This window comes from Drosophila miranda, chromosome 3 (assembly GCF_003369915.1).
Source record: "Drosophila miranda strain MSH22 chromosome 3, D.miranda_PacBio2.1, whole genome shotgun sequence".
NCBI lineage: Eukaryota > Metazoa > Arthropoda > Insecta > Diptera > Drosophilidae > Drosophila > Drosophila miranda.
The window spans coordinates 12,388,912-12,414,815 of record NC_046676.1 but is presented as its reverse complement, the minus strand read 5'-3'; the positions used below and the strand labels follow the sequence as shown (position 1 = coordinate 12,414,815).

General features: G+C 42.9%; 6 protein-coding genes and 1 pseudogene across 7 annotated transcripts; 4 read left to right on the top strand and 3 right to left on the bottom strand.

The window, feature by feature from the left end:
• Positions 1-2,156: 2,156 nt before the first annotated feature.
• LOC117188198 (protein argonaute-2-like) lies at positions 2,157-5,107 on the bottom strand. The gene is made up of 7 exons (XM_033391679.1): positions 4,790-5,107; positions 4,631-4,719; positions 3,944-4,550; positions 3,532-3,876; positions 2,821-3,471; positions 2,381-2,751; positions 2,157-2,308 (listed from the first exon to the last, which is right to left on the bottom strand). The coding sequence occupies exons 1-7, from the start codon at positions 5,042-5,044 to the stop codon at positions 2,218-2,220; spliced, it is 2,409 nt and encodes an 802-aa protein (XP_033247570.1). The 5' UTR covers positions 5,045-5,107; the 3' UTR covers positions 2,157-2,217.
• A 2,406-nt stretch (positions 5,108-7,513) lies between these two features.
• On the top strand, positions 7,514-8,289 carry LOC117187800 (transformer-2 sex-determining protein-like; the record flags this gene model as incomplete). Its single annotated transcript, XM_033390651.1, has 3 exons — positions 7,514-7,659; positions 7,899-8,037; positions 8,098-8,289. Coding segments are annotated over exons 1-3 (333 nt in total), but the record flags the coding sequence as incomplete, so codon positions are not given.
• Positions 8,290-9,769: 1,480 nt separating this feature from the next.
• Positions 9,770-10,704, top strand: LOC108160301 (annotated as a pseudogene).
• On the bottom strand, positions 10,705-14,072 carry LOC117188201 (transformer-2 sex-determining protein-like). The gene is made up of 6 exons (XM_033391685.1): positions 13,963-14,072; positions 13,585-13,723; positions 13,381-13,524; positions 11,459-11,634; positions 11,178-11,404; positions 10,705-11,110 (listed from the first exon to the last, which is right to left on the bottom strand). Coding segments are annotated over exons 1-6 (714 nt in total). The 5' UTR covers positions 13,965-14,072; the 3' UTR covers positions 10,705-11,084.
• Positions 14,073-14,708: 636 nt separating this feature from the next.
• LOC108159901 (vacuolar protein sorting-associated protein 51 homolog) lies at positions 14,709-17,414 on the top strand. The gene is made up of 6 exons (XM_017293524.2): positions 14,709-14,896; positions 14,948-15,699; positions 15,759-16,395; positions 16,449-16,973; positions 17,025-17,137; positions 17,191-17,414. Exons 1-6 carry the CDS (start codon positions 14,816-14,818, stop codon positions 17,297-17,299), a joined length of 2,217 nt encoding a protein of 738 aa, XP_017149013.1. The 5' UTR covers positions 14,709-14,815; the 3' UTR covers positions 17,300-17,414.
• LOC117188199 (transcription factor grauzone-like) lies at positions 17,328-21,258 on the bottom strand. The gene is made up of 5 exons (XM_033391680.1): positions 21,169-21,258; positions 19,453-19,587; positions 18,477-19,387; positions 18,200-18,394; positions 17,328-18,137 (listed from the first exon to the last, which is right to left on the bottom strand). The coding sequence occupies exons 2-5, from the start codon at positions 19,567-19,569 to the stop codon at positions 17,432-17,434; spliced, it is 1,929 nt and encodes a 642-aa protein (XP_033247571.1). The 5' UTR covers positions 19,570-19,587; positions 21,169-21,258; the 3' UTR covers positions 17,328-17,431.
• LOC117188200 (caspase-1-like) lies at positions 20,212-21,439 on the top strand. 2 transcript variants are annotated; one of them, XM_033391684.1, is made up of 3 exons: positions 20,212-20,488; positions 20,590-21,128; positions 21,186-21,439. In XM_033391684.1, exons 1-3 carry the CDS (start codon positions 20,409-20,411, stop codon positions 21,419-21,421), a joined length of 855 nt encoding a protein of 284 aa, XP_033247575.1. In that variant the 5' UTR covers positions 20,212-20,408; the 3' UTR covers positions 21,422-21,439. The 2 variants fall into 2 exon arrangements, with proteins under 2 accessions (XP_033247575.1, XP_033247574.1); XM_033391683.1 differs by having other exon boundaries at positions 20,213-20,488; positions 20,587-21,128.
• The last annotated feature ends 4,465 nt before the right edge of the window (positions 21,440-25,904 follow it).

The window sequence follows — 25,904 nt, the reverse complement described above, 5'->3', positions numbered from 1 at the left end:
CCGGTGTTCCAGGGGATAAGCAAGTAAAATTTTCAATAGGCAAGATGAATATCGCATATCGGTGCTGTTCTAATGGTTGTTTGCGTTTTATTTTGAATTGCACTTGCTTATTCCAAACTACAGCAACCACTCATAAAAGTTTTACAATTTTTTTGTGTATTTTCTGGTTTTCGTTCGAATCGTTTTCAATTTTAGTTTACAATATGCGTTAAAACTGCTGTACTTTTGTGTATAAACATCTCAAAACGCTTTTACTTTTCCAAATGGATTGCTATTATCGTATCTTATTTGTTTATTTTTTAACGAATTTTATAGTCAAGTTTTTGTCATTGCACAAGCTTTTTCTTTCAGTGTGATTCCATATTTTTCTACAAGCTTTTTCTTTGTTGTTTAATTTTACTAACAATTGCACAACTCCGCTTGGTTTACACACACATAAACAAAAATACATTAAAATACCTAAAATATTTTGTATAGATAGTACTCGTATTATCGATTTAATAAGAAATCATCGGTTTACGCTTAAAACTTCGCTTAAGCATTTTTCTTTTTTTTAGATAAATTTAACTAATTAAAACTAGAATGACTCATTTTTTAACGCCGCGGAAAAAGCGCGAAACATCTGCATTTCTAGTTATGCCAAAAAATTGCACTAAGAAGTAAAAAAAAAAAAAAAAAATTTGCTGCAAAATTTGATTAAATTGGGGTTTGCCCTCGAACTTTGAGGTCAGTGCAGCAATAATTCATTTTCATAATTGGCTCGGAAATTGTTTAACTCGGCCAGGCAACGCGACAGAGAACCAATTCAAGATTCTTTCTACATTCTACATTGGTGCGTTTCTTTGCGGTTGCTGGTGGTAAACTTATGAAAAGAAACTAAAATTCAGCATATAAACATATGTAGTTCGTTGTGAAATCATTCTATCTAGCTCCATTATGGAATTGTTTAGGTATATACTTTCATATCATTCGTTTGCTTGAGAAATTACGTTTAAAGGAACAAGAGTCATGCCAAAGATAGTGCAGAGATGCGGCTCCGAGGTCTTTCGTTCATTCATTCAATCATTACTAAAACATAATGTATGCACATGTATATCGCTGCTCGCTTATGTAGATAAAGTTAAATTATATCAGATCAGATCGAACAGAGCCCACATCAAGGCATGCCATATCCCATTTTTTAAGCTTTTCTTCTTTGCATTTTTCTTTTTTGTTTTTTGTTTTTCTTTTTTGTTGTTTGTTTTTTTGGTCTGTTGATTTCGTTCTATTACGAGTACAATATTGTTAGTTAGCTTCTCTTATGACGCTTTTCTGAATTGGCTTCTGCTGTTTGAGCTCGTCGATCGTTTCTGTTGTGGTTGTAGTTGGAGTTGGAGTTACTCTAGGTAAAGTTTATATAACAGGAATGCATGACTAATATACATATCTATATATAAGAAACGTTCTACAAGTAGCTAGGACATACATCCATACACACAAATTATATGGTATTAGTTATAGGCATCTGGGTGCTAAATCTTTTTTGAATATGTATGGAGTGGAGGGAAGGGGAGTGGGAAAGCTGGATGAGCAGTCGCGGAGTAGGAGGGAGGGAGGACATTTCTTCCGATTTGTGCTAACAAAAAGCCGGACAAACATTCTTACATTTCCTTGCTAACAGCGCAAGTCTTATAAATTCTTCAAAACTCTCACAGAAAACTTCAGAAGTAATAGGCGGAACAAAAAATACAAAAAAAAATGTATAGATATCTATATACATATACATTCATATGTAGTTATAGGTATAGGTGTAGGTATAGGTAAATAGGTATAGATATATAGGTATTTCGGGAAGGCGGGCAAACAAGAAACGGAACCGGCACACGTCCTGGGTCCCTGGCTTAGGACTTTTTCACATTGTGCTTGCTAACTAGGGCCTGCAATTTGTGCAGCTGACTAAGTAGATTGGCATTGGTCTCCTCCAGCGACTCGAGGCGCTTCTTATAGTCGTGATTCTCAGTGACAAGAATTTCCACGCGCCTCTCCAGCTGGAGAGCCACTAAGGACGTCATTCACATCGAAGCTCCTAATGAAAGCAGTAGAGTGTGCCCCTTACATATGATATATACGATTATGGTTCAAGAAATGTGATAAAATAAAAAATTAATAAAGAATAATGATGTTTGAATTAAATTCTTATTGGCAAAAGGGTAACTGTAACCGTATTTACTGTTCTGCCTACACGAAATACATGGGGTTCGTTTTCAGGAACTCTGGAACAATCAACCGCTTTGCGTATTCCTCCTTTGGAGTGCGGAACTTGGTGCAGCTGTAAGAGAAGCAGTCAAGATATGTACCGTCAGAACGAATATACGTAACAATAAGAACATTAATATCGCACCCAGTGAGATAGACACGTCCACGTGCCGCAGCCAAATGTGCCAAATATGCCGGAGCCGGATAAGACACTGCGCGGTTGCAACGGGGAAACATGTGACACAGATTGTATGTTAATTGCTGCAGTAAGTCTATATCCAAGTTGCCCGTATTCTCAATCACATTGTAACGCGTCGGCTTGGCCGTCCCCTGAATCGACTGATGGCTGACCATGAAGAACTGCATCTCATTGGGATGGACAATGGTGCGATCGACGACCGTTCCCGGATCTACATTGTTAAACTTGTTGTATTGCGATGGAGTTCCGTTCGGAAAGAAGCGTGTATGATGCCGCTTAACTACGATGACGCAGCAAATCTTGGGATTAATGCGCATCTGATAGGAGACGAAGGGAGATTAGCGATCGAAAATGATGAGGCTTCGGGAGGCAAGACTTCAACTTATCTCGCTGCAGGCCGCAGAAATTCCCCTCAACTCTTCATTCTTGATCTTGGGAAACTGACCATCGCTCACGCCATCACGATAATAGACAATGTGCTCGGGATAGGATTTCCGGAACTGATGATAGACACGCAAGTGCTCAAGAGTTATCGACTCCATGTCCTCTATCTCCTCCAAGGTCGAGCGTTGCAAGCGATATTGCATGTTATATGAAGCCCCGAATGGATCATGGGAGGCGGCACAACCCACCACACTGGGGATCTCACGCTGATCTGGCGATGGATGAGTTACATCAGCACCCAAGAACATCGCATTCTTTAGCAGACAGCGGGGGTCATCCTTTAGCTTATGATTGATACCGTTTAGCTTGGAATTGACCTTAAGCATAATGTTGCCAATACACTGCAGGTTACATTTACGCAGGACTGTGTTCTCCTTGATGCATTGTGTGAGAATTCCATGCTCCAGCTCAGTCTTTTGCTTCACGACATCATAAATGTCGGACCCGGAATTTGGTATAATAACGAACACCAAATCAAATTTATTTTTTTTTAAATCAAGGAAATGAGAATCCAGTTCACGCTCATCCCTGTAATTCCGTATCTCGGCGTTGGCATTCAGGCACACATTGACGGTGCCACTCAGCTGAATTATCTGCAAAGAAAATTAGTCAGGATCTGAGTGAAATTCTGCTTCCAGCCGAGCACAACTTACCATGCCCTGAAAATCGAACACACTCATGTAGTGAATCTTACCGTAGAGTATAGCCCATTTATGTAGCTTTGGCTTGGGGTCATAGAATTGCATGCGATCCATGCGCCACGAACCGTTCCTCACTGAAGCCAAATTGTTATTCTTATACTCAACCTGAGGCGCATTGAGGGTGCGTGTATTCACCACAATGAAGTCGTTTTCCAAGCGAATGCCAAAGTGGCTGATGGTCGGATCTAAGTTGTGTTTGAAATATTCGAGCAAGTGGATGATCTTGGCCTTCCTCTCGTTGGTGGAAGTGGCAGCATACTTAATCATGGCCGCCACCTGATTAGCTCCATCCTTGCGCTGCAATGCGATGTAAAGAAATCAAATCAGGAAATTATTTGCAGTGAAAGGAACTTGTTGAACTCACATTCAGGGCCTGCCCATCCTCAATGCGACATAGTTCGATAGGCAAATAAATGTTTTTCAACGGCGGCCCAACATGCAAGCAGAGCAGGTTCGGATACTTTAAATTATATTTCCGAGACCGGAAGTACTCTGCAACGGTCGTTTGCTTCCCATCCAGCTCAAATTTCTGACTGCTAGCGGGAAACTTGGAAAGCCCGTTGACTCTGAAGACGCGAGGGGCACTGGCAAAACAGGCAGGCGGATCGTATACTATATTCATGCCTTTTAGGAATGATTCGATATCGTAACGCCTGTAGTCAAGATTTGTGCTTTTCTCAATTTTCTGGCGCTGATACTGCTCTAAATATTCAATGATCGTCATGGCCTTCGGAAAGGACTTGTGCGATTTGTCCACATTAACAAACGGACGATCGCCAAGCACGAATGCTTGATAGAGTCCAACTAGAGCTTCGTAGCCGTCGTTCAGATCAAAGGCTTGACCGGGCTCTGACCTTTTGAAGAACGAGCGACCGGCGCGTATGGCGGTGTTATGACAGGGGGCCGCCAACACAACCTCCAGACACTGCAAGGCTCTCATGGGCTTGTCATATATCTTATTCTTCATATAGCTGCAAAAATGGAAAAATGGGAAATTGCATTATGCCGATTCTCTGCCGACACATTTGGTTCAATATAACGGTTCACTCACTTTCTCAGCGAGTTCAGATCGACCTCCGAGTCCTCTGTCTCCTTGAGTTCCAGAGTATAAGTCAGAGTACGGCCGTGGCGATCTAATATCTGGACGGCAAGAAAGCAATATTCACTTCAAAGGTTCCTCAAGCTCGGCGAAATACACAACAGCACTTACTTTCACTTCTTGGCCCTGGGAGCTGCATTTTAGCTTCACAGCTGAGTAGGCCGATGCACGTCCATCAAATGCGGCAATCGCACCGCCCAAGTGTTCAACTCTGTACTGATCAAAAGCCTGACGATAGAACTTCTTAGGACGCTCTGGCGTGATCTTCACATCGTAGTGGTAGGCCACAGCTGGCATTTTGTCCAAGTTAACGTCGAGGTAATTGACAGATACTTGACCTGGTTTTCCCAAAGTTCCACGCTTCATGGTGCCTGCTGGGAGAGGCGGCAGAGCCGCGCCACCCTGCTTTTGGGGTGGTCCTCTCTGTTGTCCGCCTCCTTGCTGCTGCGGACCTCTCTGTTGTCCGTCTCCTTGCTGCTGCGGTCCTCTCTCTTGTCCGCCTCCTTGCTTCTGCGGTCCTCTCTGTTGACTGCTTCCTGGCTGCCGCGGTCCCTTTTGTTGTCCGCCCCAGCCTTGCCCGGCCTGAGAGCGCTGCTGGTGACTGTCCTGTGTTCGCCATCCTCCCTGCTGTAGTTGGGACCCAGAAGCGGCGGAGCTTGTGGATGGAGTGGGAGTGGCTGGGGGTCTAGCGGGTTGAGTGGGTCTGTTCTGAGCACCCGGTGCACCAGCAGCTGCTCATAATTTTAGTGGAAAACAAGAAAAATATTAAAATCTAGTGTTTTCCACTAAACAAAGGAGTGAAATCTTTCGTGCACATGTCAGCCCACACCAAATTGATTTCATCAGAGGCTCGGCGAATTTCGTGATTCCCCCGTATGTATGTACATATGTATTTACAATGCTTATCGGAGGAATGGACGTTACATATTATATATACATATGTATGTACATACAACATATACATACAGAAGATGCTAGAAGATTTTTTGTAGTACATTTGTAGTGCATTTCACTTACCTTGTTGTTGTTGTGGCTGTGCTGCAGGGGGCACAGGCTTCTCAGCCTCCTTATATTCTAAGATTTTAATTAAATACGATGGAGTAAGTAACATTACCTAAATAATGCAATTTTTAGTATTCTTACTATTTTTCCTTCCCATGTCTGAGACTTTCTGATGCGTGAAAAAGCAACTAACTGATTGCAACTGATTGCGTATTGCTGCACTATAATGCAGTTAAACAGGTTCTGTTCGTTCCGGTTTCAAGTCACACCGAAAATCAATGAAATTAATCCCAATTAATTATTCGTGCAGTGCTACCAAAAAACAAATTTTCATAACGAATTTATCAAAAATTATAAACAATATTGAACAATGTACGCAGTGACGGATTTATCGATACAACAGATTTTACATTCTAAATTAGTGTTGTGTTGCTAATGAGTGAGTGAACAAAAAAGTGTTGTTCACTTAAGTGAGCAACTAAACATGTTCCTTCCAAGCTGTTCTTTTTTGTTCACTTGTTCTTTTTTGCTCACTTGTTCTTTGTTGGTCACTTGTTCTCTACTCACTTTTTGCGCAATTTTGCTCCTCAAACGGCATTTTGCGTTCTGGCAGTTGTTGCTCATATTTGCTTTTACTTCACACTTTTTGTATTACCGGCAAAACTGTTTATTCTTTTGAAAATTCAGTATGTCGCTCAATTCAAAGTATATTCGATACTTCGAAAGTATAGTGAAATAGTAAAAACTGAGCAATCTAAGTGAGCAATGAGCGACTGAGCAATCAGGTGAACAAGTGAGCAATATGAGTGAGTTGACTCACTTACTAAAAAAGAACAAGTGAACATGTTCCCCAAAATGAGCAATGTTTACCCAACACTACTGGCTAGCGCGTTCAGTACCCCAGAGTGACGTCATCATGAGAGAGAGAGCGCAGAGAGAACATCTTTGCATGTGTTAGTGCACACGCAATATTTTTCGACAAAAATATGTGATTGTATGCTTTTTCAGATTTTTTGAACTCTCTCAGGTCTGGTTCTGTTTTGCCACGAGCATGTTTTAGTGTATGGGTGCACATGCATTCTCACGTACTTTGCGTGTGTGTGTTTAGTATTGCTGGCCGCTAGAACTGAAATTTGAGTTTGGTTCTTGTCTTGGGTCTTTTGATGAGCTGACCTACCGCCACAAAATAAATGAAGAATGGGCAGGGGGTGGGGGTATGGTACACTAGGGCGCGGGAAATGAAATAAAAGCTGTTATTTTTTTTATTTATACCACAAAATATAAAATATTACAATAATATAATTACACATTTATTTCCTTATATCGTCCATCGTACATCGTCCATGATGCAATTATACAAGGTGGTCTCGTCGGGAGCCGAAGTTCGTTCGTGTTGTCCCTTATCGTCAGTGCATGCTTGCTGTTGATGATGAAGGTTGTTCACGGACGATTTTTTTGATATATTCTTAACCCTTATGTCCGACAGCAAAAAATTACATATTGCATATTATATAAATAGCATATAAAAAAAATATCACAGAATTATAAGTAATATTTATATATTATGCAAAAGAAAATTTTAATATAACTAAAAATGTTGAAGACAAATTTTTAATGGCTACATAAAATTTAAAAATTCATATATCAGTAAAATCATTTTATTTTAAAATTTTAAGCCCCACGGGCCTGTTAAGGGTTAATCAACATCAACATATGCCGTCTCACTCACACTCACTATACTATGTGCCTTTCATTCGCACTTATTGCTAGCATACGTTAAGGGACTGACTTTTGCCGACGAGACCACCTTGTATAATTGCATCATGATACAACAGATGTAGATATCGAGTAACCGGGTATCGACATCGAGTAGGCTATATTCTGAATTGTCATTTGGAATCCTTCATTTTAATTTGTCGTTTCAACGAAAGTGGTTCCTGCTCCTCAAAAAATTGTGCAAGAAGAAAAACAATCAACATGTAAGAAAAAGTGCGCATTAATTAATTGTATTTTCCAACAGGCCATTTATTTGAATTTATTGAAAAGCTAAGCAAATTTTCTTCCCATCGAATCAGAGCTCAGAGCCACACAAAACACAATTCGCAAACATTTTTCAAGTGTCAAAATCAATTTCAATTGCAAAACACACAACAGAAAGAAGAACAGCCAGAACCATCGAAGATTTTCTAATCAAATTCCATTCTAACACAAAATCAAGGTCTCATTTGGAATACTATGGGAGCAACCGCAGCTCGGGCTTACGTCGCCGTTCGCGCTCGCGTTCTCACTCGCAATCCCGCTCCATACCGCCTTCAGGAGCACGCAACCGCTCTAGGCGCCAGTCAAAGGACCGTCAGGTATTTGAATGCGATGCGTATGAATTATTCTTGATATTTTTTCACGTGCCTATTTCATAGATTGGAGGATCCTCGGAACGTCCCAAGACAAGCCGCTGCATTGGTGTCTTCGGCTTGAGTACCAATACTTCCCAGGAGAAGGTGCGCGACCTTTTCAGCAAATACGGCCCCATTGAGCGCATTCAAATGATTATAGATGCCCAGGTAAGTTCGGTTAAAAGTGCACACCCCCTAAGTTGCCAGACTCCACCACTAATTTTTATACCCGATACTCAAAATGAGTATTGGGGTATATTAGATTTGTGGTAAAAGTGGATGTGTGTAACGTCCAGAAGGAATCGTTTCCGACCCCATAAAGTATATATATTCTGGATCAGCATCAATAGCCGAGTCGATTGAGCCCTGTCTGTCTGTCCGTCTGTCCGTCTGTCCGTCCCCTTCAGCGCCTAGTGCTCAAAGACTATAAGAGCTAGAGCAACGATGTTTTGGATCCAGACTTCTGTGATATGTCACTGCTACAAAAATATTTCAAAACTTCGCCCCGCCCACTTCCGCCCCCACAAAGGACGAAAATCTGTGGCATCCACAATTTTAAAGATATGAGAAAACCAAAAACGTAGAGTTGTAGAGAATGACCATATCTTTAAGACTGCGGAATCTGAATTGGATCGTATTATTATTATAGCCAGCATCAAGAAAACAATTTCATTTTTTCTCGCCCTGTCTCTCTCTAACACACACGTAGCATAGGCGGCTTTGCTTAGAGTAAAACATTAGCGCCTAGATCTCAGAGACTACAAAAGCTAGAGCAACCAAATTTGGTATCCACACTCCTAATATATCGGACCGAGACGAGTTTGTTTCAAAATTTCGCCACACACCCTTCCGCCCCCGCAAAGGACGAAAATCTGGGGATATTCAAAAATCTCAGAGACTATTAAGGCTAGAGTAACCAAATTTGGTATCCGCACTCCTGTTAGATCTTACTATAAAACGTGTATCTCAAAATTTCGCCCCACCCCCTTCCGCCCACACAAAGGACGAAAATCTGTTGCATCCTCAATATTGCACATTCGAGAAAACTAAAAACGCAGAATCATAGATAATGACCATATCTATCAGATTGCTGAATCTGGATCAGATCAGATTATTTTTATAGCCAATAGGAACAAATCAATTTGCAGTGGCTACGCAGCGCCCGACGTCACGCTCAGACTGATTTTCTGTCTCTCTCGCACGCACTCCTTGTCGTGTCGTTTAATATTAGCGGCGTCTGCCGGAGGAGAGCCATACTGACTTAGTATCGGGTATAACTGTAGAGTTGCGGTGTCCGCAGCAACTCACAACGTTCCCCCTCGTTCGTAATGTTTTTGAAAAAATTAATAAATACCCTTTAAAAACGTGTTCTTGCTATAAAAACTTTCTTGCTATATTAATAATGAATCAATCTATGCAAAAAAAATGTTTTCATATAAATCGGTAAGTTGGTTCAAAAGATATAGCGGTTTGACTTTTGAAAATTGTTGAACCTATTCAGTTGAGCGGCACTGTATGTATTTACGTATACATTGTATGCAGTTACATATATGAACATTCTTAAGGTATATCCTCTATTTATAAAGTCGATAACCGACGGCGTTTACATAATTTTTATAATTTATAATCAAACTGTTTAAAATAAGGAAATAAATGTGTAATTATATTACAAAAAAAAAAAAAAATTAACTTACGGAAACTTGACTTTTATGGTTAAGGAGCATCATAAGGAGCAGGTGAAGCGAAAACAAGAGCAAGGTCTGTAGTCATTTGATTGTCGAGCTGCGTAAGTGATTATAATGTAATACACGCAGAGGTGCGAAGGAAGGAGGCAATCGAAGCGTCCAACGAACTTACACAGTCCTTGGTGGACCATCTAAACGTGGGTGTGGCCCAGGCATACTTGAACCAGAAGCGCTTGGATGCCGAGGCTAAGCAGCTGCATGTGGGGGCCACGAACTTTGCCAAGCAGACCCATCAATGGTTGCAGCTGATAGACAACTTTAGCGGCGCTTTGAAAGAGCTGGGCGACGTTGAGAACTGGGCGCGCAGCATAGAGCGATATGCTAGTAATACAACAGACTCTGGAGGTGGCCTACAAGGCTTCGCGCGCCGCCCAGGCTACAGGAGTCGGCTCGGAGGCCTCCACGTCAGCCGCCGCCGCAGCAGCAGCCATTAATCCCAATCCATAAGTAACATGAGGACTTGCTTGAAATCCTTATTTATTTAATTTGTTTGCATTCAAATACAAATATTTACATCTATATGTATAACATACACTCGCAGTCACTTGCAAGACACAAGCTAATGGTTAGTGAGTTAGTTAGCATGCGGTGCCCTCGACATCGGCCAGCGAGTACTTGTGGGCAAAGTATGGATAACATTATTGGTTGGTTAATCGAGAAAATCAGACCTTCAGTAGTGGCTAAATATTTACACAAAAATAATAATCGCATAAAGCCTTAAAATAGACCAGCGAGTGCTTAAAGAGACGATGGAAACAGAATAAAAGCGTTAAAATTAAGAGAACAGTAGCTTATACCTTCACAAAGCGGCAATTCCTTAAAATAAGCAAATATTTTGTACTTGCACACTTAGAATGGTTACGATAAAAGTTAATTCTAATATGGATGATTGTTAGTGTGTTAATTTTATTATTATTATCAGGCTGTTGCTGCTGCTTAAACTACATATCACAATGAGTGTGTGGCATCTACAGCCCGCTTTTGGTGCCAGATTTCTATTATGTAATCGTGTTAATTCTCGATTTTTACAAACTACGTTTTTCAACAGCAACAACGAAGTCAACAGATTAAAAGTTTAGATGATGTACGAGTTATAAATTTGTGAATTGCTCCCCAAAGCCATAAGATGCGATTATTTTGCCAGTGTTTTGTTAAAATTCAGTCAAGTGTGCTCGTCTTGTTTGCTAAGGCCCAAAAAATAAAAACAATACAGATGGGCCTTGACGATGAGCATGGTTTTGGCAATTGGCGCGTTTTGTACAGGAATTACTCATAACGCGATGAGGTGCGGTCTGGAATGAAGAAAAAAATGTTTATTTGTCCATCTCTGAGATCCTCTTCAGCTGATTATGCACTTACACTTGCGCACCGGCGAACGCGAACGATAACGTGAAACGCTGCGACTGCGTACATAACGACTGCGACTAGACTTCTTCGGATAATAGCGGTTTGCACGTTCGTTGCGGTATTCGCGGTCGCTGCGTTCGTTGCGGTAGTCACGATAGCGACGAGAGTCCTTAGTTGTTGAAGAACCGTAGTCGCGATATCGAGAACCACACGGTGAGCCGGAGCGACCATACTGGTTGCTGCAGGAAATGTGTTTAATGTGGAACCCCTAGACTAGTGCAAATAGTACGTACCGAGACGAACGTCCCATGTAGACTCCAGGAGTAGGAGTGCGGGCACGTTGGGTTATTGAAAAGTCAACGCGTATGCGACGGTTGTCAATCTCAATGCCGCAGCAGGAATCCTTAGCGACACGGGCGTCGGCGACATTTTGAAAATAAATAAAGCAGAAACCACGCGAGCGATGGGTCTGTGAAAGCGAGGGATTAGATAAATAAGAAAAACAATGTGGACAAACATGGAAATGTGTGAAGATGTGGAAAGAAGCCTTTAGTGGTTTGCTATGCTTGTTTAGCAAGCACTCACAATTGTTACCTATTTTGATCTAGCCAGACATCCAACCGGACAGGACAGCAAACCCTTAAAGCTGTTCCGCCATTATATTCATTTTTCTGAGGGTCTTTCCAGGGTGGCGGGAGTTTCTTTAAATGTTAATTATGCTAAACAGAAATTTCTCTACTATTAGCAACTGCTTTCCGCTGGTTTGCAAGGCCATAGAAACACAATGCGGAATTACGCAGCAGGGATCTGTGGCCAGGTACGAACTGGACCAACTCCTGAGACAACTAAATGCTAAGGAAAGACTATTGGCATCCAAATTCTATTGCCAGTTACCAGCCAATGTTCGCAGCTTTCGGGTTTTACTTCAGCTACAGCAATTGCGGATCCTCACCGCCACGGAGTATATATTAAGGTACGATTCGCCTAATTCAATATGATCAAAATGTGACAGTGATTCATCCCTGATATCAGTAAAGAACACTCTGAGCAAAAAAAAAAAAAAAAAAAACGAGGGGGAACGTTGTGAGTTGCTGCGGACACCGCAACTCTACGGTTATACCCGATACTAAGTCAGTATGGCTCTCCTCCGGCAGACGCCGCTAATATTAAACGACACGACAAAGAGTGCGTGCGAGAGAGACAGAAAATCAGTCTGAGCGTGACGTCGGGCGCTGCGTAGCCACTGCAAATTGATTTGTTCCTATTGGCTATAAAATTGATCTGATCTGATCCAGATTCAGCAATCTGATAGATATGGTCATTATCTATGATTCTGCGTTTTTAGTTTTCTCGAATGTGCAATATTGAGGATGCAACAGATTTTCGTCCTTTGTGTGAGCGGAAGGGGGTGGGGCGAAATTTTGAGATACACGTTTTATAGTAAGATCTAACAGGAGTGCGGATACCAAATTTGGTTACTCTAGCCTTAATAGTCTCTGAGATTTTTGAATATCCCCAGATTTTCGTCCTTTGCGGGGGCGGAAGGGTGTGTGGCGAAATTTTGAAACAAACTCGTCTCGGTCCGATATATTAAGAGTGTGGATACCAAATTTGGTTGCTCTAGCTTTTGTAGTCTCTGAGATCTAGGCGCTAATGTTTTACTCTAAGCAAAGCCGCCTATGCTACGTGTGTGTTAGAGAGAGACAGGGCGAGAAAAAATGAAATTGTTTTCTTGATGCTGGCTATAATAATAATACGATCCAATTCAGATTCCGCAGTCTTAAAGATATGGTCATTCTCTACAACTCTACGTTTTTGGTTTTCTCATATCTTTAAAATTGTGGATGCCACAGATTTTCGTCCTTTGTGGGGGCGGAAGTGGGCGGGGCGAAGTTTTGAAATATTTTTGTAGCAGTGACATATCACAGAAGTCTGGATCCAAAACATCGTTGCTCTAGCTCTTATAGTCTTTGAGCACTAGGCGCTGAAGAGGACGGACAGACGGACAGACAGACAGGGCTCAATCGACTCGGCTATTGATGCTGATCCAGAATATATATACTTTATGGGGTCGGAAACGATTCCTTCTGGACGTTACACACATCCACTTTTACCACAAATCTAATATACCCCAATACTCATTTTGAGTATCGGGTATAAAAATTAGTGGTGGAGTCTGGCAACTTAGGGGGTGTGCACTTTTAACCGAACTTACCTGGGCATCTATAATCATTTGAATGCGCTCAATGGGGCCGTATTTGCTGAAAAGGTCGCGCACCTTCTCCTGGGAAGTATTGGTACTCAAGCCGAAGACACCAATGCAGCGGCTTGTCTTGGGACGTTCCGATGATCCTCCAATCTATGAAATAGGCACGTGAAAAAATATCAAGAATAATTCATACGCATCGCATTCAAATACCTGACGGTCCTTTGACTGGCGCTTAGAGCGGTTGCGTGCTCCTGAAGGCGATATGGAGCGGGATTGCGAGTGAGAACGCGAGCGCGAACGGCGACGTAAGCCCGAGCTGCGGTTGCTCCCATAGTATTCCAAATGAGACCTTGATTTTGTGTTAGAATGGAATTTGATTAGAAAATCTTCGATGGTTCTGGCTGTTCTTCTTTCTGTTGTGTGTTTTGCAATTGAAATTGATTTTGACACTTGAAAAATGTTTGCGAATTGTGTTTTGTGTGGCTCTGAGCTCTGATTCGATGGGAAGAAAATTTGCTTAGCTTTTCAATAAATTCAAATAAATGGCCTGTTGGAAAATACAATTAATTAATGCGCACTTTTTCTTACATGTTGATTGTTTTTCTTCTTGCACAATTTTTTGAGGAGCAGGAACCACTTTCGTTGAAACGACAAATTAAAATGAAGGATTCCAAATGACAATTCAGAATATAGCCTACTCGATGTCGATACCCGGTTACTCGATATCTACATCTGTTGTATCATGATGCAATTATACAAGGTGGTCTCATCGGCAAAAGTCAGTCCCTTAACGTATGCTAGCAATAAGTGCGAATGAAAGGCACATAGTATAGTGAGTGTGAGTGAGACGGCATATGTTGATGTTGATTAACCCTTAACAGGCCCGTGGGGCTTAAAATTTTAAAATAAAATGATTTTACTGATATATTAATATTTAAATTTTATGCAGCCATTAAAAATTTGTCTTCAACATTTTTAGTTATATTAAAATTTTCTTTTGCATAATATATAAATATTACTTATAATTCTGTGATATTTTTTTTATATGCTATTTATATAATATGCAATATGTAATTTTTTGCTGTCGGGACATAAGGGTTAAGAATATATCAAAAAAATCGTCCGTGAACAACCTTCATCAACAGCAAGCATGCACTGACGATAAGGGACAACACGAACGAACTTCGGCTCCCGACGAGACCACCTTGTATAATTGCATCATGAGTGATACAACGCAATTGAAACAGTCGGCAGTCACGCGCCGATAAGGCCGATAAAGCCGATAATGTCGATTTCGATACGTGCAATCAGCTGATATGAAGAATGGAGCGCTAGCCAACACTGGACTTGCGTTATTCCACTTTTCTGCGCACGACAACAAAAAAAGCGAACTTTAATAAATAAAATTAGTTTATGAGCAAACTAAATTACACGCTACACAATGAGTGAGAGCAACGCCAGTCCATTTGACATGGACAGCTCCAGCTTCGATGGCGAAAAATATCTGGAGAGGCTCCTGAAGGTGAGCCATCTGTTTAGCGGATTGGTCCAACCCTACATTACCATATTTTAGGACTGTTCCCTGAGACAAATCATGGACACGGAGGCGGCTATTGTGAAGGACACCCAGACCCTGCACTCGGACATGCAGACGCTGGTGTATGAGAACTACAACAAGTTCATCTCAGCCACTGACACGATACGAAAAATGAAGGATGACTTCAAGCAGATGGAGTCGGACGTGAACCTTCTGATGACAAAGATGCAGTCAATCACCACGTTCAGCGAACAGATCACGGGCACGCTGCAGGGCACACGCTCCCAGCTGTGCCGTCTCTCCGAGAAGCACTCTCTGCTGAAGCGTCTCCAGTTTCTGTCCACACTGCCAGGCAAGCTCAAGGGCCTGATCGAGGAGCAGAACTACGCTCAGGCGGTGCAGGACTACCTCCACGCCCAGAAGGTGTTTGCCCAATACGGCAGACAGCCCTCCTTTGATGGTATTCAAAAGGACTGCGATGCCATCATGGCTGACCTGAAAGAGACGCTGCGCCAGGACTTTCAGCGGGCCGGTAACACGGCCCAGTCGTTGACGGAGATCGGGGAGCTGCTCCTGCAACTGGACGAGAAAACCTCGGACCTGGCCAGCGAGATGCTCACCTGTGCCGGCAAGCGTCTCCACGAACTGATAGTTATGCTGCAGGACCAAACCGAGCGGGATATGCTGGAGTTCGTGGACATGGGTATCGATGGCTTCCTCAACGACCTGGCCCTGGTGGTGACGTCCTACTTTGATATGTTTGTGGCTAAGCACTACGAGCAAGAGCGGTAAATCAAGGCCATAAATTCCCACTGCTCCGAACATAATCATCTGTGATCCCTTGCAGCGACGACTTTCAGGAATATGCTTTGCTCGAGCTGAATATCTTCCTTAACCAAAACATCGACAAGTATCTGACACTAGTTCAGGATCGCGTCGAGTCGGATATTGGCTATGGCGACACCCAGGTCATGCTTCGGGCCTTGGACCGCCTGCATCGACGTCTCCAGGCCATGCGCAACATCTGCAGAGGACTGAAGGTACAGCGCAATACGGTGGACATCATAATTGGTGCCGCCCACCAGCTGTGTGACGCCCACGCCAAGAACCTGAAGGATCACTTCGCGGATAGCCTAAGCGCTGTGCGTCTTTCTCTGGTGTCGGCAAAGAGTGATGCGGCCACCGGCCTGAACCTGTCGGATCTCATCAGCAACCTGTACGTGGCCATGGTGGAGAAGATTAAGGGTGTGCTCCAGGACTTGCTTATCTTTCTGCGCACCGATTGGTCCTTCAACATCAAGGCCGAGCACAAGGGCGCCCTGTGTGTGGAGGGCATTCGGGAAAACCTTCTAATTGGCTTCCTGCGCCACATCTCCAAGGTGATGTGCGGCTTCGGTGATGCTTCCAGCTCCAGTCCGCCGAATCTACTCCTAGTACTGTCCAAAACCTGCCTAGAACTGGAGCTGCAAGGCGTCCACATACTGGTAAGCAGCCCTCAATCGATGCCCTGGCTTATAATCGCCTCTTCCCTTTACAGATTTCACTGGTAGATGACCTCTACGAAATCGACTCGGAGAATAGTGCTACGCTCACCCACGAGACTGAAATCTGTGCGGAGATGCGGGAGACGGCCCATGCCCTACTTGACGCGTACGTTCGCCTCCAAGGGGCAAACATCTCCCAGATGCTACGCAAGAGCGTCGAAACCCGTGACTGGCTCAACTGCCTCGAACCGCGTTCCGTGCGGGCGGTTATGAAGCGAGTGGTGGAGGAGCTAGGCAGCATCGAGACGGTGGTGGCCAGTCTGTACGAGGGGACGGGGAACGCAACAGGCTTTCGCACCACGGCCAGCAGCGACTCCAGCCGCAAGACCTACTTCAGCAACTTCACGGCCTCGAAGCCGCAGTATCGCTCCAATTGGTCCAACTACACGCCCTCGCAGCTCGAGTCTAGCTATGTGTCCAACATACACCGCCTGTTCTCGGAGCGAGTGGACATCTTCACATCGGTGGAATTCACCAAAGCTTCCATTGTGATGGGCATCATTAAGATTGGCCTTAAAGTGAGTGCTCCAATCGGGCTTTGCAGCTTTTAATCAATGAATCCCTTGCAGACGCTGCTGGAATGCGTGCGTCTGAGGACGTTCAGCAAGTATGGACTGCAGCAGATCCAAGTGGATGCCCACTACCTGCAGATGAACCTCTGGCGCTTTGTCAGCGATGAGAAGTGAGTCCGTCCTGAGTCACAGATTAGAGCCTTTATATATCTCCTCCGTACAGCCTGGTCAACTTTTTGCTGGACGAACTTCTGGGCTCGGCCGTCCAACGCTGCCTGGAATCGGTGCTGATGGAGCCCAATGCTGTGGAAATCATTTGCGAGCGCGGTTAGTACCAGTATTAGCCAATTATCAAGAACATTCAATTTCAAATCTCCGTCTATTTTGTTACTCGCTGCTAGCTTAAGGATCTTACAAATAAACTTATACAGAATTCCAACAGACAAACAGATCGGATCGATCTTTCACTCTGCCGCTTGCGGACTAAGGCACAGGGTGAACTCAATGCCCTCGGCCTTGAGCTCCTCCTCGGTGGCGGTGAGCAGAATATTTTGTGTTTCGCTCTCGCCCCCGTCGCCTTCCGTAGAGATTGTGATAATGTGGGTCACAGGATCAGGCCCAGGCCCATCGACGGCGGTGGCCATTCGGCTCTCGGTGCGGGCCTTGCGCGCCTCCTCGAACTCCTTGGGATGAGCCTTCTTGCGATGGGTGTGCTTGTTGGCATTCGAGTTGAATGTCTTGGGGCAGTGGGGACACTTGTAGAGCACCTCCCCCGTATGCATGGCCATGTGCTCCTTGAGGGTGATGGCCTTCTTGAAGGCCTTGTTGCACACACTGCACTCATGCTTTCGATCCGCCAAATGCACATAACGCTGGTGACTCAGCATGGCGCTCCGATTGGGTGACACCTTGCCACACACCTTGCATGTGCGCACTTCTTCCGAGGATCCTTTGTGCCGACGCACATGCTTCTTCAGGCTATGCCTGTTCTTGTGCCACGATCCACAGATGTCACACTGTACCTTCGGCTCTGAGACACCGGAGTGTTCTAGTTGATGGCGCTTAAAGGCCGCTCTTCCGCGTATCACCTGAGCGCAGATGTCGCACATTGTGCCATAGTTACTGTGGACCATTTTCACGTGAGTACTGAGCAGAGAGTTATTGGGAAACCTGTAAGCATGGTAGAAATGAAATTAGATTAGGGATAACCGAGTGCTTAACTAACAACTAACCGTCTGTCGCAGATGCCACACGGTATAGTGCGTTCCTTGTGGATGATTCGATGCTGTTCCAGCAAATACTGCTTTGTGTAGCGCTTGGGACACTGCTCGCACATGAAGACCTTCACATCGTCCGGCTGGTGCTTCAGCAGCTCGTGATTGCGCAGGCACTGCTTGTCCGCAAAAGTCTTGTCGCACTCCGTGCACCTATAATCACATGATTTGTTAATAAGGATCCTCTTTTGGGTGTGAGAAATTTCAAATTGCTGGCCTCCACTTTACCACTCACTTGAACTTTTCGGGATCTGTGTGTCGGTCAATGTGGTCCGTCAGAGCGGAGCGCTTGTAGAACTTCTTGTGGCAGCAGATGGCATACCCCTTGCGGTGGTGCACCTGCAGCATGTGCTTGCAGAGCAACAGGAAGGTCGCGTGGCCCTGGTGGCAGATGTCGCAGGTCAGACGCATGTGGCCAGCGATCTTCTGGTCGATATCCAGCATGGACTTTTTATAGTCCACGTAACGTTTGGCTTTCATTGAATGTTGCTCGGATTTGCGACTTCGCATTCGTCGCTTGGCGACGGTAGCTGAAGTGTTCACCGGTTTGGATTCGCTGTCTGTGACTTCTAGAGATTCCGCATCTGCTGCCAAGGATTCTAGATCTTCTCCTAAGAGCTCCATATTTGCTGCCTGATGCGATTTTATTCTGGCTGTCGAGCGCGTTTCCCGACGTTCTTCTACAGCAATGAGTGGCACATTCTTGAAATCCACTTCCTCTTGCTTCTCCATTGCCTGCTGGTCATCAGTATCCTGCGGACACAGTACCTGGCTAAGGAACTGCTCATTGCTGAAGGAGGCATCGCTATCGCAGTCCTGATGACCCACGTCCAATTCCTGCTGGAAAAGCAGCTCCTCCGCCCCATCAGACAACGGATGCGGCTTCTCCGGCTCATCAAGTAAATGGCTTAGCTCTTCCTTCCCATCAGGCAACTGGGGCGGCTCCTCTGCCTCATCAGGAAACTGATTTGGCTCCTCCCCAATCTCTGGCTGTACGCTGTTAGACTTTTCCCCCACATTGAGGGAGAAGCGTTCGGTGAGCAGCCGGTGCGCCTTCTCCACGGCCACAAAGAACTCGTGGAATTGGCTCACTTGGTTCCAGCAACCCACGCAAAGCACCGTCGATATGGGATCATCGTTTTTTGGCTGCAAATTTTGACAAATAATGCAATTAAACTTTACACTCGAACTCTGCACAGAATAAAATGCACCTCAAACCAAAAGTATTTGCCCAGCACTGTGGCCACATTCAATGTAACGCCAATGCTCTCGAAGATCTGGATGGTGTCCGTGTCGCTGACGCTGTTTAGGCACAATCGGCAAATCATCCTTTCAGCTTAATGCAGCTTAATTAATTCAAAAAAACTCCAATAATCTATTTGTTTGTTAAATTTTTTGTAGAGATGTGAAAAAGGATGCAAAATCATCGATGACACTATCGAAGCCTTCGATATTTCCATTTTGATTTAACATCGATTACAAAAATCGCAAAAACATTGATATATAGAAAGTCATCGGTTGCTTTTCCATCTCTATGGGCATGATGCAATTATACAAGGTGGTCTCGTCGGCAAAAGTTAGTCCCTTAACGTATGCTAGCAATAAGTGCGAGTGAAGGGCACATAGTATAGTGAGTGTGAGTGAGACGGTATATGTTGATGTTGATTAACCCTTAACAGGCCCGTGGGTTTTAAAATTTTAAAATAAAATGATTTTACTGATATATTAATATTTAAATTTTATGCAGCCTTTAATAATTTTTCTTCAACATTTTTAGTTATATTAAAATGTTCTTTTACATAATATATAAAGATTACTTCTAATTCTGTGGTATTTTTTTTATATGCTTTTTATAATTTTGTTGTGTTCGGGACATAAGGGTTAAGAATATATCAAAAAAATCGTCCGTGAACAACCTTCATCATCAACAGCAAGCATGCACTGACGATAAGGGACAACACGAACGAACTTCGGCTCCCGACGAGACCACCTTGTATAATTGCATCATGCTCTATGGGTACACAAAGAGAAGGCGCAAAACTTTAAAAGCAAAGGTGCAGCAGCCGTCGACGCAGCGAACAGAACGCAAGAAGTGTTGCAGGCAACAAGAAGAGCACAAAAACAAGTAACTGCAGTTTCTTCACCTTGAGAAGATATCAGAAGCAAAATGACGGACGAGTTCATAAGCAGGAGCTTTATTACTGGCGATTCAACGGACGTAGCTGGTGGTGCAACGGTTGGATCGCGGTAGGGTACATTGTCGCATTAATTTCTTATTCTTCACAATGATTCGATCTAATCTTATCGCTGATATGACAGTCTATTGACACTATGGATTTTTGCAGTAGTACCCGAAAGCGTGTGGCGCGCTATGCCAGGGAGTACAATATGAATCATAAGAATCGGGGATTGGCCCTAATATTCAATCATGAGTTTTTCAAGATACCCACGCTGCAGACTCGCTTGGGCACCAACGTGGACGCGGAGGAGCTAAGCAAGACTTTCAAGAAATTAGGTTTCGATGTCACGGTGCACAAGGACTGCAAGTGGCAGAAGATACGCGAAAATGTGGAGAAGGCAGCCGCGCAGGACCACACCGACAATGACTGCCTGGCCATTGCCATCTTGTCACACGGCGAGCATGGCTGCATTTATGCCAACGACATTCAGTACAAGCTGGACCTAATCCTCCACTATTTCACTGCCAAGATGTGCCCCACGCTAGCGGGCAAGCCGAAGCTCTTTTTCATACAAGCCTGCCAAGGTTATCTCGTGGACGGGGGTATGATGTTGAATAAGTGCCAGACTGAAACTGATGGGGACTCGTCTATGAGCTACAAAATACCCGTCCATGCAGACTTCCTCATCTCCTACTCGACGATTCCAGGTATGGATGAACATCTAACGTTATTTAGATATTTACTTACTGAACATGCGATTGCAGGCTACACTTCCTGGCGTAATATAAACAACGGCTCGTGGTACATCCAGGCACTTATCGAGGAGCTGAACAGCAATGGCAAGACGGACGACCTGCTCACAATGCTCACTTTTGTCAGTCAGCGCGTGGCCATCGACTTTGAGTCGAACATGCCGGACAACCCAATAAACGATCGTCAGAAGCAGATACCGTGCTTCACCTCCATGCTTACGCGCATGCTGCACTTCGGCTACAAATAGTGTTGTGTAGCTCATGAGTGAGTGAACAAAAAAGAGTTGTTCACTTAAGTGAGCAACTGAACATGTTCCTTCCAAGCTGTTCTTTTTTGTTCACTTGTTCTTTTTTGCTCACTTGTTCTTTGTTGGTCACTTGTTCTCTACTCACTTTTTGCGCAATTTTGCTCCTCAAACGGCATTTTGCGTTCTGGCAGTTGTTGCTCATATTTGCTTTTACTTCACACTTTTTGTATTACCGGCAAAACTGTTTATTCTTTTGAAAATTCAGTATGTCGCTCAATTCAAAGTATATTCGATACTTCGAAAGTATAGTGAAATAGTAAAAACTGAGCAATCTAAGTGAGCAATGAGCATAATATATATTCTACACATTGGCTACACATTTGCTACATAATGGAAGGAAAAAGAGGAAGTGGACAACAGGCAACACGGTCCAGAAAATGCAACGCATGCAAGTGAATTTCACCCCATTTGCCCAATGTACCTTGCCGATTTTGTCTTCACAGTATGTTGTCCTCACACGCGAGGTGAGTTCATACGAATCTTGCAATTTGTCTTGGCAGTTTTTTTCCTGTTGTCCATACCTCTTTCTATAGCCCATTACGACTCATGTTTTCGTTCGACCTCAGAAATATACCGAAATTTAAAATATACCGTACAAATATACCAATAATAAAATTTTGTTTATTTATAAACGAGGGGAAACGTTGTGAGCCGTGGCTAGGGCCGGGGCTTTACATATATACCCGACACTTAGTCAGTGTGGTTCCCCTCTCTTGTAGTCTCTGAGATCTAGGCGCTCATCGGGACGGACAGACAAACATGGCTCAATCGACTCGTCTATTGGCTGATCAAGAATATATGTGTATACCTTATGGGGTCGAAAACGGTTTCTTCTGGGAGTAATAATATATAATTTTGAAGCATGAATTTAAGGAACAGAACCACAAACATCGGGACACGAGATTTTTATAATATGCTAGGGAGCAAGCCCCCTGCGCACACGCTAAAATATCAGGACCATGACGACCCAAATCTTATTTATGTAATAGAGAGATATATGTAGCTTAGAAATTTAGCACTCAATATGTACAAAAATTTGTATCCAGATTGTCGTACCCTATTCGCAGACATTGTCGGAATTATATTCCATAGTAGGTGGCAAGCCCCATGCGCTTTTTATATACATTTTGGGCTAAGAAGGAATGAATTGCATGCCTGTTAAGGTTGAGCATATAGACATAAATGTACATACATACATATGTATATATTGTTGTGAAATATATGATTACAATCAATTTGAATTGCACAAGTATGTGTAGGTATTAATTGTAATCATTTTGTGGTGACTGTATTAAATTATTCTAGACTGCTCTTTTTCGTGTAAACTACGAGACACTGGAACAACTGTTCAAACAAGTTATACAAAGTTTAATATTGGATGCATACACAAATGATCAACGAAAAAAGTAAATTGAACGGTCAGGAATGAGTAGCGTATAGACTCAGAAGGCTATAAAGGATCTCCAAAGATAAGAAACTCCAAAAATGTTTGGGTAATTACTTGTTTATAGATTGAAGATATGCGGTATTGGATTGCGAACAAATTTAGCAGTCTCTTTTCATACCAGGTACTCAAAAAGTGCAGGGGTTCGAGGCTCGAAGGCAGTACATCGTTATGTGCATATGTATATTATAAGCTTGATTCTGATCAATAAGCGAATATTTTTAGGATGCATACGGAGTACCGGCTTACACACATACATACATTCGGAATATATATTTCGAGAACCCCTTGTTAACACTTATCATATTATTTTTGCACACATTACGTTTTTATGCAGCGATAAGATCACAAAACGCTGGAGTATATTTACATGAACTCTAAAACAAGCAGCAGTTATAAAAAAAAATTCTACACTAATAGGCTGTTTACACTAGGGCTGCGTCATGCGTCTTTGCGTCTGGTCAAAGATATAGGGCGCATTCACCAGCACAACTTGCTAAGCTGATGATTAGATGAAAAAGCAAAAAGCAATGGATACTACGTTAACGCTAACAATTAATTATTAACCAATTGATGTTGCATAGTGTAATCAACACTATCGTATGATAGTGTGAAAGAGGCGGTCCAAACTGTTGTAAATTAAATGCTGCAGGGTTTCCTGCGGCACATGTGTGTTGTTGGTGATGCCCAGTCCGACAGTGAGAGTGACCGACAGTTGTATGCACCTGCGCCCCCACATTTCCTCCGACCCCTCGATGGCTGGGAACTCCACAGAGCTGTAGTACCCCCTGCTTGCCAAGACATATCTGGTGGATACAAACACCTAGTCCGGCCATTTAGTTATGTAGGAGACGTCGACGGCAGAGCCCGTTTCCGGTGTTCCAGGGGATAAGCAAGTAAAATTTTCAATAGGCAAGATGAATATCGCATATCGGTGCTGTTCTAATGGTTGTTTGCGTTTTATTTTGAATTGCACTTGCTTATTCCAAACTACAGCAACCACTCATAAAAGTTTTAAAATTTTTTTGTGTATTTTCTGGTTTTCGTTCGAATCGTTTTCAATTTTAGTTTACAATATGCGTTAAAACTGCTGTACTTTTGTGTATAAACATCTCAAAACGCTTTTACTTTTCCAAATGGATTGCTATTATCGTATCTTATTTGTTTATTTTTTAACGAATTTTATAGTCAAGTTTTTGTCATTGCACAAGCTTTTTCTTTCAGTGTGATTCCATATTTTTCTACAAGCTTTTTCTTTGTTGTTTAATTTTACTAACAATTGCACAACTCCGCTTGGTTTACACACACATAAACAAAAATACATTAAAATACCTAAAATATTTTGTATAGATAGTACTCGTATTATCGATTTAATAAGAAATCATCGGTTTACGCTTAAAACTTCGCTTAAGCATTTTTCTTTTTTTTAGATAAATTCAACTAATTTAAACTAGAATGACTCATTTTTTAACGCCGCGGAAAAAGCGCGAAACATCTGCATTTCTAGTTATGCCAAAAAATTGCACTAAGATGTAAAAAAAAAAAAAATAATAATTGCTGCAAAATTTGATTAAATTGGGGTTTGCCCTCGAACTTTGAGGTCAGTGCAGCGGCGTCTTATAATATTAAACTTAACAAACAATAATTCATTTTCATAATTGGCTCGGAAATTGTTTAACTCGGCCAGGCAACGCGACAGAGAACCAATTCAAGATTCTTTCTACATTCTACATTGGTGCGTTTCTTTGCGGTTGCTGGTGGTAAACTTATGAAAAGAAACTAAAATTCAGCATATAAACATATGTAGTTCGTTGTGAAATCATTCTATCTAGCTCCATTATGGAATTGTTTAGGTATATACTTTCGTATCATTCGTTTGCTTGAGAAATTACGTTTAAAGGAACAAGAGTCATGCCAAAGATAGTGCAGAGATGCGGCTCCGAGGTCTTTCGTTCATTCATTCAATCATTACTAAAACATAATGTATGCACATGTATATCGCTGCTCGCTTATGTAGATAAAGTTAAATTATATCAGATCAGATCGAACAGAGCCCACATCAAGGCATGCCATATCCCATTTTTTAAGCTTTTCTTCTTTGCATTTTTATACCCGATACTCAAAATGAGTATTGGGGTATATTAGATTTGTGGTAAAAGTGGATGTGTGTAACGTCCAGAAGGAATCGTTTCCGACCCCATAAAGTATATATATTCTTGATCAGCATCAATAGCCGAGTCGATTGAGCCCTGTCTGTCTGTCCGTCTGTCCGTCCGTCCGTCCGTCCGTCCGTCCGTCCGTCCATCCGTCCCCTTCAGCGCCTAGTGCTCAAAGACTATAAGAGCTAGAGCAACGATGTTTTGGATCCAGACTTCTGTGATATGTCACTGCTACAAAAATATTTCAAAACTTCGCCCCGCCCACTTCCGCCCCCACAAAGGACGAAAATCTGTGGCATCCACATTTTTAAAGATACGATAAAACCAAAAACGCAGAATCGGTGAGGATGACCATATCTTCTACAGTGCAAAATCTGAACCAGATCGTATAATGATTATAGCCAGAATCAAGAAAACAATTTCATTCTTTCTCGCTCTGTCTCTCTCTAACACACAGGTTTCATGGTCGGTTTTGTCAATTGCAAAATATGAGTTCAAGGATCTCAGAACCTATAAGAGCCAGAGCAACCAAATTTGGTATCCACACTCCTGTGATATCGGACCTTGACCGTTTCGTGTCCAAATTTCGCCACACCCCCTTCCGCCCCCGCAAAGGACGAAAATCGGGGGCATCCACAAATCTCAGAGACTATTAAGGCTAGAGTAACCAAATTTGGTATCCGCACTTCTGTTAGATCTCACTATAAAACGTATATCTCAGAATTTCGCCCCACCCCCTTCCGCCCCCACAAAGAACGAAAATCTGTTGCATCCACAATATTGCAGATTCGAGAAAACTAAAAATGCAGAATCATAGATA

Coding starts and splice junctions, on each gene's coding strand:
- LOC117188198 (XM_033391679.1), bottom strand. CDS start 5,044: ATGAAGCGTGGAACTTTGGGAAAACCAGGTCAAGTATCTGTCAATTAC. Junction 2,752..2,820: donor TTTCTGCGGCCTGCAGCGAG/ATAAGTTGAAGT, acceptor GTCTCCTATCAG/ATGCGCATTAATCCCAAGAT. Junction 2,309..2,380: donor GGACGTGTCTATCTCACTGG/GTGCGATATTAA, acceptor CTTCTCTTACAG/CTGCACCAAGTTCCGCACTC.
- LOC117188201 (XM_033391685.1), bottom strand. Junction 11,635..13,380: donor AAATGATTATAGATGCCCAG/GTAAGTTCGGTT, acceptor TCGCTTTCACAG/ACCCATCGCTCGCGTGGTTT. Junction 11,405..11,458: donor TACATGGGACGTTCGTCTCG/GTACGTACTATT, acceptor CATTTCCTGCAG/CAACCAGTATGGTCGCTCCG.
- LOC108159901 (XM_017293524.2), top strand. CDS start 14,816: ATGAGTGAGAGCAACGCCAGTCCATTTGACATGGACAGCTCCAGCTTC. Junction 14,897..14,947: donor ATCTGGAGAGGCTCCTGAAG/GTGAGCCATCTG, acceptor ACCATATTTTAG/GACTGTTCCCTGAGACAAAT. Junction 15,700..15,758: donor AAGCACTACGAGCAAGAGCG/GTAAATCAAGGC, acceptor GATCCCTTGCAG/CGACGACTTTCAGGAATATG.
- LOC117188199 (XM_033391680.1), bottom strand. CDS start 19,569: ATGATTTGCCGATTGTGCCTAAACAGCGTCAGCGACACGGACACCATC. Junction 19,388..19,452: donor GCAAATACTTTTGGTTTGAG/GTGCATTTTATT, acceptor CAAAATTTGCAG/CCAAAAAACGATGATCCCAT. Junction 18,138..18,199: donor TGTGGCATCTGCGACAGACG/GTTAGTTGTTAG, acceptor CCATGCTTACAG/GTTTCCCAATAACTCTCTGC.
- LOC117188200 (XM_033391683.1), top strand. CDS start 20,409: ATGACGGACGAGTTCATAAGCAGGAGCTTTATTACTGGCGATTCAACG. Junction 20,489..20,586: donor GGTGCAACGGTTGGATCGCG/GTAGGGTACATT, acceptor GGATTTTTGCAG/TAGTACCCGAAAGCGTGTGG. Junction 21,129..21,185: donor CTCCTACTCGACGATTCCAG/GTATGGATGAAC, acceptor ATGCGATTGCAG/GCTACACTTCCTGGCGTAAT.